General features: G+C 44.6%; 1 protein-coding gene across 3 annotated transcripts in view; it reads left to right on the top strand.

The window, feature by feature from the left end:
- TBC1D22B (TBC1 domain family member 22B) overlaps window positions 1–15,985 on the top strand; it is an 82,395-nt gene that overhangs the window by 29,707 nt on the left and 36,703 nt on the right. For 2 of the 3 annotated variants that reach the window (XM_036249244.1, XM_036249245.1), the window contains exons 4-8: window positions 2,571–2,750; window positions 3,288–3,358; window positions 4,689–4,817; window positions 6,299–6,364; window positions 9,498–9,612. In XM_036249244.1, coding sequence (XP_036105137.1) covers window positions 2,571–2,750; window positions 3,288–3,358; window positions 4,689–4,817; window positions 6,299–6,364; window positions 9,498–9,612 — 561 coding nt within the window. The remainder of the gene's footprint in view (window positions 1–2,570; window positions 2,751–3,287; window positions 3,359–4,688; window positions 4,818–6,298; window positions 6,365–9,497; window positions 9,613–15,985) is intronic. The other variant, XM_036249246.1, reaches the window with a different exon arrangement.

Genomic DNA, 15,985 nt, shown 5'->3' on the forward strand with positions numbered 1-15,985 from the left:
TTTTTCTTTTTTTTTTTTTTTTTTATCCTCACCTGAGGACATTTTTCCATTTTTTGTTCAGATAGAATGGGAGGGAGAGAGGAAGAGAGAGAGAGAAACATAAACGTGAAAGAGACACATCAAGTGGCTGCCACCTGCACGACCGTCCAGGACCAGGGACAAACTGCAATTGGGGTCCGCCCCCTTAGCAGGAACCGAACCTAAGTGTCTCTGGACCGCAGGCCGATGCTCTAACCGCTGAGCCAAACCGGCCAGGGCAAAACCATTTTTTCTTTAGGGCATCACTCAGATTTTCCATTGGATGGTAAATAAGCAAGCTCAAGTTTAAGGTATGATATCAGTGAGCCTAACTGGTCAAAAGCTGTGCTTGCTCCTCCCACCTTGATAGCTGCCTGGCTCTGCAATCTGGGGCTTCACTTCCTGACACCCAGTTGTTGCCTGTCGGTCTCTTCTTTCTTTCCCTAAGCTGGGGTCCAAAACTTTTATGGTTTGACTGCTTCACATTGCTTTAGGTCTGGTCAGGTTAAAGAATATTGACTAATATATGTAAGGTTGTTAGCTGAAATCCACAAAGTTTTGGTACTGTTGGTTGACCTCCTCAGCAGTGGGGAACAGCCACTAGCATAGGTCATCTCTTTCCTGTTCCTGAGGCTTGGAGCATCATGTGCCTGAAGGCCCTGTGTCCCAGCTCCCTGCCTGTTCGGTTGGGGAGCAGGAGGAGGTGCCCCTCTGTCTCTTCAGGAGACTTCAGTAACTGGTTGAGGTTATGGTGGCTTTATCAGATATTGGGCGATTCTCAGTGTACACTTTTAAATATGCATCGTTGTATTTCATATTGCCCTAAAGGGTTTTCTGGAAGCCAGTTATTCAAGCTGGAGAGGGAAGTGCCAGCATTCTAAATGAAAGTTAAAACAGCTGACTGGTAAAGGGTGAAAAGGAAGAAGAAAGAGCCCTGGAGCATGTCTTGGCTCGGGTTCAAAAGAACTTCTTTTACAGTTTCAGATTAAGCATGTAGTCATGAAATTAGGCTGGAAGGCCTGTAACTTTTGGTGCCATGTGCAGACATTTAGTGTTAACTGACCACGGGCCACAGCTACAGACAGTGTCTGTGCACTGTGATTGAGGGTCTCCAGGGTGAGGGAGAGCCCTCCGCCATCCCCAATGCGCTGCCCCTGTGCAGCCAGGACCACCCAGAGCCTTCCCTTTATGAGGTTCCCTCCGAGCATCTGCCAGTCAGTTGCTGCTGCCAGACGTGCTCACGGGCCTCAGCACTGTGGTGTTGGCCAAGTGCCCTGTGGCACTGGTTTCTGTAAACCAGTGATTCTCAACCTGTGGGTCACTAACCCTTCGGAGGTCGCCTAAGACCATCGGAAAACACTTATTTCCAATGGTGATTCATAACAGTAGCAAAATTACAGTTACGAAGTAGCAACGAAAATGATTGTAGGGTTAGGGGTCACCACAACATGAGGAACTGTATTAAAGGGTCACGGCATTAGGAAGCTTGAGAACCACTTCTGTAAACCTTGTAGTTGTGCTGGCTGTCACTGTTTCATTTTTGTTGTGACATACTTTTTAAGGCCCTGATATATAAAGAATATGAAACAGTCATGAAAGGACAGTCAGAATTTAAAACTGAGTGTTGTTTGGGTAGTAAAATAAATGTTTTGGAGTCAGAAAGATCTAGGGTGGCCTCTTGGCTCTCCCTGGCAAATTACTTAACCTGTCTGAGCTGCAGTTTCCTCATCTGTAGAATAGAAATACATGAATAAATCCCCACCGTGTGTTGTAAGGATCAAAGGAGAGAGAAGTAAATGTGACCAGCACCATGGCTTATGCATAGTAAGCTCTCAGTGAATGTTAGTCCTATGCTGCTCATTTCTCCTATCTTAGCATCTAGTGGAGAAATGTCTAGAACCAAACATAGAGCTCTTCTTGAGTCTGTGTTCCTATTTTAGTCACATCCGAGCAGAATTGACAACTGGTTCATTTGGTGAGACATGTGGAGCACAGAGAAACTGCAGCTACCAAAAGTGGGATTCATTTAGGCCAGAGCTTCTCACTCCTTGCAGGGCACACTGTGGGCCAAGAACGGATTCGAGTTGGGCCAGGAATCTTGACCCTCCCAGCCCTCGGAGGAGAGCAGCCACCTCCTTGCAGTGCAGCGTGCTTTGTGACATGGAAAAGGAAGACGAGTGTGGCTTTGGACTCTGTTGACCCCAAACTCATTATTAGGCACCAAGAAGTGTTCCAGGTTGGGGAAGAAAGAAAACATTTGAATGCCCTCTGGGGTCACCAAAAAAGTTCTCAAAGTTGCTGCAGTATCCAAGTCTCCATTAGCATATAAGGTGCCTTGTGTGTACAGAAGAAGCACAGCCTATCCTCTGGGCAGAAGAGTGGAGCACAGCTGGGTTTCCATCCCCTGCTGCCCCTCAGCTGGGCACCCCAGCAGCACATAGACCATGCAGCCATGGCTCCTGGAGGGCACTGGACTGAACAGTTAGGTTTAAGGTTTCTCAGGATCTGTGCTCTTCATGCAACCTGTCTCTTTCTCTTTCACATTATCTCAGGTGACACGTGCCTGAGGAATGCACTCCACAAACAGCAGTCACTTCCTCTTCGACCCATTATCCCCCTTGTCGCCCGGATCTCGGACCAGAATGCTTCAGGAGCACCCCCTATGACTGTCCGGGAGAAAACCCGCCTAGAAAAATTCCGTCAGCTTCTCTCCAGCCACAACACTGACTTAGGTAAGTCCCGTGAGCCCCAGGCAAGTAGGACCTCTTGGTGACTGGAATTCTCAGAGACCTGGAAGCTATTGCTCTTTATTCTTCCTTCTCTTACTTTTCCAGCATCTCCTGATCTGGTGCCCATTGCAGTGACATGCAGGTATTAAGTCAGAAGTTAGGGACCAAATTAGGTGGGACTGGATTCTGTGGCCTGTAGATCATAGTGCAATTATTCTGGCTTCGGTCTCTCCCACCTCAGGGTGATTCTGTTGAAATCCACACCCACTGATCTTTCTCTTTCCCTCTAACTCTAACCTCTGTCAACTGGATCCCTGCTGCAGAGCGTGTCCTTGGCACTTTGCTGCTCAGGGCTGTTGTTTTGGGCTTTTCCCCTGTGCTTATCAGTAGCTGGTGGTGGTGGTGGTGGTGGTGGTGGTGGTGGTGGTGGTGGTGGTCATCTTACTTGAATGGTGGGAGGCATCAGGCCATGCTGACTGAGGTTTGTTTTAGGGTATATGTGGGAAGAGCTTAATCCAAGAAGCTGTTATCTGTTTGCAGATGAACTGAGGAAGTGTAGCTGGCCAGGGGTTCCTAGGGAGGTTCGACCTGTAACCTGGAGACTCCTGTCGGTGAGTTCTACCCACTGTAGAGAAGTGTGAGCCTCACACAGCCCTTCTTACCTGGTGAGGTTAGTGCAGGCACATTAGTCTTATTCCATAGACTTCTCTAGTCCTTCTGAATATGACAGAACTGTGGGACTGTAGCCCTTTTTCTGCACATAAAGAAACACATTCTGGAGAGTTTATTCCCACACATGGAGAAGAGCACAAGTTGCTTCCCATAGTCACAGTCTCCCATTCTCAACACCAGGAAGGAAGGATAGTGAGGCACAGCAGTCCCACAGTCCCTGTGCTTCACTCCTTTTTCAGTAGGAATAACCAGTGGTTGACACCCACTGTGCAACTGTGAAGAGTTGTTGAATGGGCCTCCTTCCAAAGCCTGCGTAGTCCCACTTTGAGTGCAGAGCACTGTCCAGCCACTGTGATAGGAACACTTGGATTTCCTGAGCCTGTAAAATTCATTCATTCATCTAGCAAGAAGTCATTGAGGGCCTGCTGTTCTCTAGGCACGGTGCCAGGTGCCAGGAGGGTATGCCAAAATGAATGAGCCACGGTCCCTGCCCACCAGGCACTTGCTATGGAATGTATTACATAATGTCTCTGAAAGGAAGGGTCTCCCTTTTGGCTTCTCCCCACCCTCAGTCCTGCAACCAGAAACATTGTCTCTGCCACTTCTAAAAAGTTTGAGTGCTATGAAGAGATTGGTGAGAACGGAAGGAGAACAGGAGATGTAAGAATTGGGAGTGGGATGCAGACCAGGGACAAGAATGAATGTTGGCCTGGAGCTTTGGCTAGGAGTGGGGGGGCTACTGCCAGAAGTTCTCTATCTGGACATTGCAGCTGCTGTGCCACAGATTCCATTCAGCTTCCCAAACTGGTAATTCTGAATATTTCCTTGGAAAAGAATGCGTACCAAGCACACACTTACATGGCACATCACCGGGATGTGCCGTAGACACGCCTTCTCCCGTGATTCTCAGAGGTGTTGCCTTGCACACACGCAGTCCTCAGAGGTCCTGACTTGGGTCCAGTTCCCTCCGGCTGACCTACATTCACTGCTCTCTGTGCCAGCTCTGGGAGCTCTGGGGTGCTCACCAGCAGTACAAGCTGCAAGAATAAATAACCCTGGGAATGTTGGCCTTGGCTCATCTGCCCACATGTGGATCTCACTGAATAAGGAGAGGGCAGGGCAGACGCTGGGTGGCCGAAACCAGAGGGATCTACTTTTGTTCTCTTGGCAGTTTTCCTTCCATTCCTTTGATAGTTTCCAAATCACTGCTCAGGCTAAAATAAAAATTAGGGATTCATCCAGCCATCTGACCATCAATCCTGTCTATAGGGCTATCTCCCAGCCAACACCGAGAGGAGGAAGTTGACCTTGCAGCGGAAGCGGGAGGAATATTTTGGCTTCATTGAGCAGTATTATGACTCTCGAAATGAGGAGCATCATCAGGATACCTACAGACAGGTACAGTTGTCACCTGCTGCCCTTTGCTTACTAGTCATAATCTTAAAGTGTGTCCCCTGGGGGCATTATCAGGGTACAGGTCTTCCAAGTCTTCAGGCTGTGGTGTGCTGGTTAGGAATTAAATTTATTCCTAACAGCATGCAGAGTAGGTATGGGGGTCTGAAGAAAGAATTCATTCCCAGAACTGCTTCCCCTCTTTCCAATTCAGTAGCTCTGATTTTAGCCATCTTATTTTTAATTATTTATTTAAAAAAATTTTTTTTCTTTATTGATTTTAAAGAGAGAGGAAGGGAGAGGGAGAGACTGAGAGAAACATCAATGAGAGAGAACATTGATTGGCCACCTCCTGCACACCCTCCACTGGGGATCAGGCCCACAACCTGGGTCGACGCTCAACTAGTGAGCCACACTGGCCAGGCTTGATTTTAACCATTTAAAATAGAGCCTCCCACCCCCACCCCCGGCCAGTGGCAGTGCTTCTCAAACTTTAATGCACAAATAAATCACCTAGGATTTTGATGAAATCCCATCTAGGCTTATGATAAAATGCAGATTCTAATTCAGCAGGTCTGGGGTGAGACCTTCACTTCCAGGTGATGCCACCGCTGCTTCTGCAGACCTCACTCTAGTAGTAAGGGTTATGGGACATGAGATGAAAGATGCATTCACTCAGGAGGGGTCCAGTCCCTCTGGACTGTGACTTCAGTGCCTGTTCAGTACCCATGTCTGTCTGTCTGTCTGCAGGAGCTGTCGCCATCGGCAGCCTTGGCAGGGAGTTCCCTCATTGCTCATAGTGGTCCCCACAGCCTGCGGGAAGGTGGAGGGGAGAGGAGTCTGGGGCTGCAGAAGAGGGAAAAGACCGGGGGAGGCAGCTGTCTACAACAAGCCCTAGAAACGGAAGTACCCTCTGCCGCTGCTGACACGGTCCTTTCAGTTGTCACACTGGGCACTGGGGAATCCCGAGGCCAAACCAACACAGTGACCTCTGGTAACAGAAGTCAGAACTTTTGGTGCCATTTACTGAAGGTCAGGTCCCCCCGGTTTCCCCACTTCTCACGCATCATGACTTCATGAGCAGGTCCTTGGTTCCTGGCACGTTTTTACAGCTGTCAGAGCTCTTTCAGTGCCTGGAACTGTTCATGAGTGAGATTCAGAAAGGGGTACATATTTTGGTCAGTATTAAAGAAGTGAAACAGACTTCAGAACAATAGGGAAAAGCAGGGGACTCGCTCAAGTTGTGAAGCCTGTTGCTTTTGGTTTTGGGGAGGAGGTTTCCTCACTGTTCAGCAAGTTATTGCTATCATGAAAACGTATTCCAGATGGACAGGAAGGTTTAGCTGGACTTTTTTGGTATGTCAGTTCTTTCCAAAGATAAATTGTGCTGTCACTCGTACTCCCTCAATCCTAGTTCTTACTAAGAAAATAACGTCGCAAAAGAACAAGGTGGCATTTGTGTTTTGGCCATGGCTTCTCTTTTTCAGATCCACATTGACATTCCAAGGACGAATCCTCTCATTCCATTGTTCCAGCAACCACTTGTACAGGAGGTGAGGGAAGTACTTAACGCTCTCGGCCCTTCTCCGCTCATACCTCTGCGGCACCTGTTCTGTGTGGATGAGTGCTGGAGTCTTCTCTCCAACCATGGGCAGGTTCACAGCTAACCGTGACATACCTGTGTGCAGATGTGGAGCTTGGGTCCCTTCAGAGCACTTGCTTGTGCCTTCTCATGTCAGACCCATGGCCGAGTAGTGCTGAGAGTTCAAGGGACTTGCCAGAGTCTTGAGACTACCTGGTGACAGAAGGAAGACTAGAGCCCACGTCTTAGAATTCCTAGTCCTGTGTTTGCCCTACTTTATCAAGCTGGGGTAATGATTTTTTAATTGTTATAAATATACATAACAAAACAACCATCTCCACCATCCATCTCTAGAACTTTTTATCTTCCCAAACTAAAACTGTCCCCATTAAACAGTAACTAATTCTCTATTCCCTAGCAACCACCATTCTACTTTCTATCTCTATGTATTTGACTACTCTCGGTACCTGTGATAAGTGGGATCATACAATATTTGTTCTTTTGTGTCTAGCTTATTTCACTTAGCATAACAACTTCAAGGTTCATCCATGTTATAGCATGTGTCAGAATGTCCTTTTTTTAAAGGCTGAATGACATTTCATTATATGTATATAACACATATTGATCCATTCATCTATCAGTGGACAGTTTGGTTGCTTCCACCTTTGGGTATTGTGAATAACGCTGCTATGAACATCGGCAGGTGAATATCTGAGTACCTGTTTTAAATTCTTTTGGGTATATACCCAGAAGTGGAATTAGTAGTGATACTTTGAGACCTAGCAGGTTAGCCAAGTACATGGAAAGTCTCAGTGGAACTATTTCTTGTCCTTTGCCCACGCAGTAGCCATGAACTCCTGGAGATTAAGCATTGCCTTTGTAGCTTCAGAGTCGCTAGGCACTGGGCCTGCGTGCTCTGTGATTGCGCCTTCAGGTGCCTCACGACAGGGAGGGCTGGTGGTAAGATGCCCGAAAGGGTTTATATTGACCTTAGACTGTGTTCATAATTCTGTTCAATTATAAATGTCTCTGCTGATGGGAACCTCATGTCTTACCAATAGCATAAAGAAGATTTTGAGGGTGACACCATCATTTTACCTGTAAAAATCAGCTGAGAGGAAGCTGAAACCCCATTCAGGATCCCTCTGTGTTTCCCATACAGTTTCCCGTGACTCAGTCCTGCTTATTTCTCATTTTAATTTGGAGACGTTCAGATACTTCTCCCTGTGCATCTTTACTCCAGGCTTAGGGACAAGGAAGGTAGCTTATTTAAAAGGCTTCTCCTAATAGCAGAACCTGAATACAAAGAGGAAATCAAACTATAGTCTCCAATTTTTCTCAAATCACCTTTCTGTTTAGCAGGCTTTAGTCTTCTTAAAGAGAGTAAAATGCTAAGCAGGGAGCATAGAACTGAGTAACCCTGAATATTGAAAGACTTGCTTTGCAAACCTGAAAGATACGTTGGCATTAACTACAGTAAGTCAGAATTACCCACACTAGTGGAAGAGGTGCAGAAAAACCTTCAGGGGTTATCCTCTCCTCTCCTACCTGCAAGGCCAGATCATCCCAGACTTATTCTGAAGATTCCGTGGTCTCCTTTGGTAACCTGGTTACTGTTCAATTTCCTCCCCTTTGGCATCTTCACTGGTATAGGGTGAGTGTGTCTGCATTGTCTCATCCTTACTGTAAAGGGCTGGCCCTTTATTAAAGTCAGTCACCAAGGATTTGTATTCACAAAGGGCTGGTAGTGTGGAATAGAGGAGCTTTTAACAGAGACATCCAGACAGACACAGGCCACAGGAGATGTGAGGAAACAGTAGGGCAGAGAATCCGTGGGATCATCCTGAACATGGTCTAGCTTAACCTACCTGCAGTTTCAAGGGTCATTTAGCTGAGAGGAAAGAATGCAGGCGGGCCCCCATTAGAAATGTTGGCTCTAACACTAATGATGACACTATGCCCTCCCCTCAGCCCCAAGAGCAAGCAGGCAAGTCTAGTGGAGGCAGAGAGGCCAGCGCCTTGCAGACAGGGCTGTGTTCTCACTCCTGGACGTGCAGGAGTGTTGGCAGTGGGAGTGTGTCTCAGCTCTGCCAGCTGGAAGGCAGACTCTACACGTGTCTTGAAATTCTCCACCTCTCCCCTGCACTAGCCAATTCCAAAACCATACAACTGTTTCTTTTTTACTGTTCTCCCTGGGAGCTTTTTTCTCCCTCCGCCTGACCTCTGAGAGGGCCTCTTCAGTTTGTCTGCAGAGCCCATATGCTTTGGAGGCCCTGTACTCTCCTGTCCCTCTGCATCGCCAATACCACAGAGACGGAGCAGTCCATGTCGAGCCCAGGAGTTGTGGTCAGCGGGGTGAAGCAAGGGAATGAGTATTTTGAGGCTGAGAGAAGACGGGGGAAGCGCGGAGAGCCTTATGAAAGCAGAGGGGAATGTAGCTGAAGGGACAGGGCCAGACTCTAAAGGACCATAAAGATTTCTTTCTCTCCATCCTAAGCCTCTAGCGTCTTGTGACTTAACCCCAGAGGCTTTCCATGGAGGCCCTGGCTGATTCTCTTTTGTCAGACTCCCAGCTGTAGGAATCCATAGGATTTGGTTTATTTAACTCTCTATCCCCAGTAAATGTCTGGGTTGCATCCTGATGTATGAAGTGACTTCCTGCATTTATCGTCGGTCACTAGATCTTTTTCCGTCTCAGCAGGGAGAAAGGAGAGGGTGGTAGAGAAGATATTTCCTATCTATATCCTGTAATGACAAAAAAAGATTTAGCAGAAGTATCAGAACTTAGATGTCCTGAATGATGACATCCTGAGTCAGTGACATCCACTGCAAACCTTTTTCTAAGCTGTCATGTCATCATCCTTTTCTTTTCCCAATTTTATATCACAGTGACTAGAGACTGAAAAGATAAAGGGCAAGGAGTATCTACCTCTGCTTAAAAGCAATTAGTGTCTTTGAAGCTTTTTGTTTCTATACTCCATCTCATAGTATTTAAAAAATGTTCCTAAAAACTCTGCAGCAACCCTGAGATGCATTGAGATAGGTAAATGGCAGGAGAGAGAGTAGCCCCATGGTTTAACAGTCATGTCTTCTTTCTTTCCTAGATCTTCGAAAGAATTCTATTTATTTGGGCCATCCGACACCCTGCCAGTGGGTATGTCCAGGGAATTAATGACCTGGTCACTCCGTTCTTTGTCGTCTTCCTCTCAGAATATGTGGGTAAGAAGCATGAGTACCAAGTTGAACAAGCTATTGTTCTTTCTCATCTTCGGTCTGTTTGTTTGTCGAGTACAGCCAGTAGGCATGTCTTGCTAAGAAAGGATAGTGACTTTAGAGTGCCCAGTTAAGCCTGTTTTAACAGCGGTAGCAACCTGGATTTTATATCTTGAGATGGTTGCAAATCACACATAAAAAGACTTGCTTTGTCACCAAAATGACCCAATTGATTGTTATGTTCTGCCATAAACAGATGGTTTGATGGTTTATTTGAGGTCATTTTAGGATTATTTTGAACTTGTCTGAAACACAGGCCATCATCCATGAGAGCTGAAATTTCAGTTTGTTTATCAGGCCTTCCCACTCTAGTCCACATGTTGTTACTCAGTAGCAGGATGTGGACATGTAGAGGGGGAAAGGTTGTGGCACCAGAATCCAGCTCACATGGGAGGTAATGGAATGGACCAAGGAGTGCTCCCACACCTTGGTTTCTTCCCCTCTTCCTTCACTCTTACTCCTCTGGGTTCCTGTCACTTTGGGTAGAGTGATAGATGTCACAGTGGCGGTTAGGTTTCCTTGCAGCCCCAGCCTCCTCCCCTGGCCAGGCCTAAACTAGGCAGAGTCTTAAAAGGATTTGAAGATGCACCCCCCCTTTTTTTGTTTCCCTAATCACTTGTGCTTAGAGGTTCAAAGGAAAACCCATCTGTCATGGCCTGATGCTTGGTTCTCTTAGTTAAAGAGAAACTCATGTGGGAATCAGAATATTGGAAAGGGTCTTAGAAAACTATCCATTTAATCTGCTCACTTCACATATGGGTTATAAGATTCCCTGTCTTCTTCTTAGTGGCAGAGGTAGGATTAGAACTTTTTTCTTTAGACTGGAGATGACGGGTGGTGGAGTAGATCATTGTGGTTTTTGGAGAAAGCTGTTGCCAGGGGGCAAGAGGGTAATGAGAAGTGAACTAGATTGGAGACCCTTGACGAGGAGGCTAAAAAATGTCTCACTTGATTCATTCCATTCAGGTTTTCTGATGGGGCTTAAAGGGTTAATGTTTCGGTCTTCCATTAGGCAGTCTCAAAAAGTAAGGCAACAGAATGACATCATCCTGGTTCTCCTCAAGTGGCAGCAACCAGGGCAGAACTGAGTCAGGGTGGAAGGTCATTCTTGACCACTACTGTTAGGGGATCCTAAGCAAAAGCGAGACTAGTGAAACTTTAGCTACTAGAAGAATATAAATAAATAAAGCTTTTGCTAGAGGATTTTCATTTTGCCCTCACATTAATAGGTCAACTTTTGGAGGCAGCTTAACTGTGTGTTTAATTTTATTAAAAGCAGTGCAGCTGATCTGTGGGATGTGTTTGGTTGCTTCCTGCAATAGCACTTTTCTAAAATAGTATTAAAGGGTGAGCCTAGAAAGGTGTTAATTCATTCATTAATCTTCATTTGAAGTCTACATGGTGGCCTGAAACCTTGGTAACAGTATTATGCCAGTTAAAAGGCATTCTCAGCAGCTGCAGTTCTAGTTGGATGTTTAATTATCTTGCTATTGGCTGCCATTTATATTTTGTACCAAAATTTTCTTTACTTTCTATAGGCGCCCATCCCATTACTGCCTCAACCCCATCAGCCCATCAAGCACTCTGCTTTTCTTTGATTAATAGGCTGCATTCCCATCTTGGTATTTGGCCATTCAGCGCCCCCTGCTGACCCACAGTGTTGATGCAGTGGAGCTGGGCTCCTGGCAAGCCTTCAGTATTCAGTAGCCTTCAGTTTCACCTCTGCAACAGACTTCAGATTACCTTCTCCTAGACCTAGGAGGATGAGGTTCATTTACTGTTTACAAAAATTTTAACTATGGTACATTTTAAGCATATGTAAAAGTAGGTAAAAGAATACTACAAATACCATATACTTATCACCCAACTTCAACAGCCAATCTTGTATCATCTATACCTCTATTCATTCTCCATCCCCTCAGCTTTGTGAATTATTTGGGAACTAATCTCAATATCAAGCATCATATTTCATCCATAAGCATTTCCATATGTATCTCTAGAACATAATGATTGAAGAAACCCATAGCTATAATACAATTATTATGTCTAAAAGGTAAATAGTAACTTAATATAATCTCATATATAATAGTATTTAGATTTTTCTAATTCTCATAAATATATTTAACAGTTTAAATTGAAGTCCAAATCGGGTGCACACATTCTAATTGGTTGATACATCTCATCAGTTCCCATCCGTCTCTTTTTCCCTTAGGACTTTGTAGTGTTAGTCCTTGTTTTTCTGGTTTCCAACCTAGGGCTCTGTCATACCAAGCAGTAGTATCACCCTGATTTTTAAAGCACTTTACCATTTGCAAAGTACTTTTACATACCTGATTTTATTTAGTAGGCCCCAATATCTCTTTCTTTTTTTCATGAACAACTTCATTTTGTTTTGTTTTATTGATTTTTAGAGAGAGGAAGGGAGAGAGAAACATTGATGTGAGAGAGAAACATTGATCAGTTGCCTCCCATATGCACCCGACCAGGTATTGAACCCCACAATCTAGATATGTGCCCTGACTGAGAATTGAACCCACAACTTTTTGGAGTATAGGATGATTCTGCAACCAACTGAGCCACTCAGTCAGGGCCCGATATCTCTTTTTTTTGTTTGTTTTCTGTTAATCCTCACCTGAGGATATTTTTCTATTGATTTTTAGAGAGAATGGAAGGGAGAGAGGGAGAGAAAGAGAGAGAGAGAAACATTGATGTGAGAGAGACACATCAACCAGGGCTAGAGATTGAACCTGCAACCCAGGTATGTGTCCTTGACTGGGAATCGAACCCAGACGCTTGGGTTTATGGGCTGATGCTCTAACCACTGAGAAAACTGGCCAGAGCCCCAATATCTCTTTAAGGTAGGTGTATCAACCCATATTACAGGTGAGAAAATCCAAGTCTTGGAGATTTAATGAGCTTTTAAAACTCAAACCCAGGCTTTTTTTACCTTAATACCTATGCTCTTAATATGACTCGGTGGTGTCTCATCTCAGATCCTTGTCCTTGGACCTCTAATGGCTCCCTCTGCTCCCTTCTCTGCTCCAAAGCAGGTAGCAAGCACATTTCTTATTGCTCCTTGCCTTAAAAAAGTTGTAGAAGTACACCCTCCTCAAAAACTCAAAACAGCCTGGCTGGTGTGGCTCAGTGGTTGAGCACTGACCCGTGCACCAAGAGGTCGCCAGTTTAATTCCCAGTCAGGGCACATGCCCAGGTTGTGGGCCCGATCCCCAATGTGGGGCATGCGGGAGACAGCCAATCGGTATTCTCTCTCATCAGTGTTTCTGTCTCTGTCTCCCTCTCCCTTCCTCTCTCTCTCTAACATCAATAAAGAAAAAAAATTTCAAAAAAAATCAAAACAGCTCTGGCCAGTTTGGCTCAGTGGTTAGAGTGTTGGCCCATGGACCATAGAGTCGCAGATTTGATTCCAGTCAAGGACATGCATGTTGGTTGTGGTTTGGTCCATGGCCCTGGTCGGGGGAGGCAACCAATCAATGTCTCTCTCACATCAGTGTTTCTCTCTCTTTCTGTCTCTGTCTCTCCTTCCCACTCTGTCTGAAAATAAATGGAAAAATATCCTCGGATGAGAATTAAAAAAAAAATCAAAGCAATTTAGAAGTGTTGTTGCTCTCCTATTGATATATTCTTCCAGACCTTTTCCTGCATGTGGATAGACCTGCCTATATTATTTTTCTTTGTTGTGTTTGGAAAAATGGGATCTAAGTATCCATACTTTTCTATATCTTGCTTGTTTTTATTTACAAACATCATGGCCACCTTTTTAAGTCTGGGCTTACAAATCTACCCTACCTCATCATTTTCAGCGCTTACATTTATTTTCTTAATAAGGCTTTACTATAGTTTATTTAACGATTATTCTATAGAAGGACATTTTTTAAAAATATGTTTTTATTGATTTTTTTAGAGAGGAAGAGAGAGGGAGATAAAAACATAAATAAGAGAGAAACATTGACTGGCTGCCTCCTGCATGCCCCCTACTGGGGATCGAGCCTGTCACTCAGGCATGTGCCCTGATCAGGAAATGAACCAGGGACCTATTGGTTCATGGGTTGATGCTCAACTTTTGTGCCATACTGGCCGGGCAACAGAAGGACATTTAAAATGTCTATAATTTTTAGCTGTTACAAATAACATTGCAGTGACTATCTTGCACATATTTTCTTGAGCATATAAATTTAAATATATATTTTTCTGAAGGAGAGTCCCTAGAAGTGAAATTGCTAGTCCCAAGAGCATGCCAAACAGGTACTACTAAATTACACTTCAGAAAAGTTGACACCCATTTGTACTCCAACCAGTGATGTTTGAGTGCACTTTTCTTCACATACTTAGCAAAACTGGGCCTCTCGGTTGCATTGTGTTGTACCGATCTGGCACATATACCATGGTTTGTGTTTCAATGTTTATTTCCATTTGTTCACCAGTGAGGTTGTTTATCTTTTCTTATGTACATTAGCATTTGTTTCTTGTGATCTGCTTGTTGAAATCTTTTAGCCATTTTTTCTGTTGAATTTTTGGTCTTGTTTTGTAAGAGGTTTTTGTATTTATTCTTCATCTGGTGTGTATTAAAAATATTAGATTGAGCACAGCCGGTGTGGCTCAGTGATAGAACGTCAGCCTGTGCACCAAGAGGTCGCCGGTTTGATTCTCACTCAGGGCACATGCCCAGGTTGTGGGCCAAATCCCCAGTGGTGGGGCATGTAGGAGACAATCAATGTTGTCTCTCATTGATGTTTCTATCTCCCTCTCCCTCTCCCTCTCCCTTCCTCTCTGTCTAGAATCAATAAAGAAAAAAATTAAATAAATATATATACACACGTGTGTGTGTGTGTGTGTGTGTGTGTGTGTATTAGGTTGAACCACATGAAATAACTAATATTCAACTATTTTTTTTTGTTTGGTTTGGTTTGATTTGGTTTTTTAGTCCTCACCTGAGGACATTTTTGCATTTATTTATCTTCAAATAGAGTGGGAGGGAGAGAGGGAGGAAGAGAGAGAGAGAAACACTGACATGAGAGAGACACATCGACTGGTTGCCACCCACACAACCCCAACCAGGGCCGGGGACAAATTGCAACTGAGGTACATGCCCTTAGCAGGAACCGAACCCGGTCTCTCTGGACCGCAGGCCAATGCTCTAATCACTGAGCCAAACCAGCCAGGGCAGCATATTTTTTAATGTTTAATTTACTTGTATTATTAGACTGTATTTTTTAAACATAATAATTACACAACAGTTATAACAGGAAAACCCAAGGGCAAGCTCTGAGTTAGTCTTTAAAAGACAAGTTTGGGATTTAGTATCCTAGTAGATAAAAGTTTGGCTCTTGGTATTATCCTTAAAACAAAGTACGTAGTGCTCTGCTGGTGTGGCTCAGTTGGTTGGGCATTGCCCTGTGCACCCAAAAGTCACAGGTTTGGTTCCCAGTTGGGACAGTTCCTAGTAGGGGGCATGCAGGAGGCAGCAGATGGATGTTTCCCTCTTCCTTCCCCCCCTCTAAAAATCAATAAAAACATATTTTTTAAAAAACAGAATACATAGGCCCTGGCCAGTTTGGCTCAGTGGTTAGAGCGTCGGCCCGTGGACCAGAGTCCCAGGTTGGGTTCCTGCTAGGGGCATGTACCTAACCCTGGTTGGGGTTGTGTAGGTGGCAACCAGTCGATGTGTCTCTCTCACATCGATGTTTCTCTCTCTGTCCTGCTCTGTCTGAAGATAAATGCAAAAAGTGTCCTTGGGTGAGGATAAAAAAAAAACAAAACAGAGTACATAGTATTCACTTTATTTTTGTAAGGTAAGGACAGATAAATCCCAAAATGCCTTGGCATTTAGGGCAGTGTTAATGCTTTACCTATTAATTTGCTCCTTGAGCTCTTTGCATCCAGTGAGACATGATTTGCTGATCAGCAGGCCACCTCTTAACTAGGCATAGTCTTCCAGAGCACACAGGGTGTAGATGAAACAGCTGGTTTAGCCAGCTCCAGATGTCTAACCTCAGAATATCAGTGTACAGTTAGTACATGGAGAACACCTCTGAGCCTTTCACATGGTTATCGGTCTTCACTTGGAAGATAACAACAAAATAATAATAGCTACCATTTTTTATTTACATACGAATGTTTACCATGTGTGGGCTAAAGCCTTGTTAATCATTCCTTTATTTAATCCTCACAATAATCCTGTGAAGTAGGTACTATCATTATCCCCATTTTATAGATAAACATCTGAGGATCAGGGAGGTTATAAATAACTTGCCCAAGGTCAGATGACCAAAAGGTTTGGGAGCCATTATTTAAATACAAT

The sequence above is a fragment of the Molossus molossus genome, unplaced genomic scaffold, assembly GCF_014108415.1.
Source record: "Molossus molossus isolate mMolMol1 unplaced genomic scaffold, mMolMol1.p scaffold_m16_p_8, whole genome shotgun sequence".
Taxonomy (NCBI): Eukaryota; Metazoa; Chordata; class Mammalia; order Chiroptera; family Molossidae; genus Molossus; species Molossus molossus.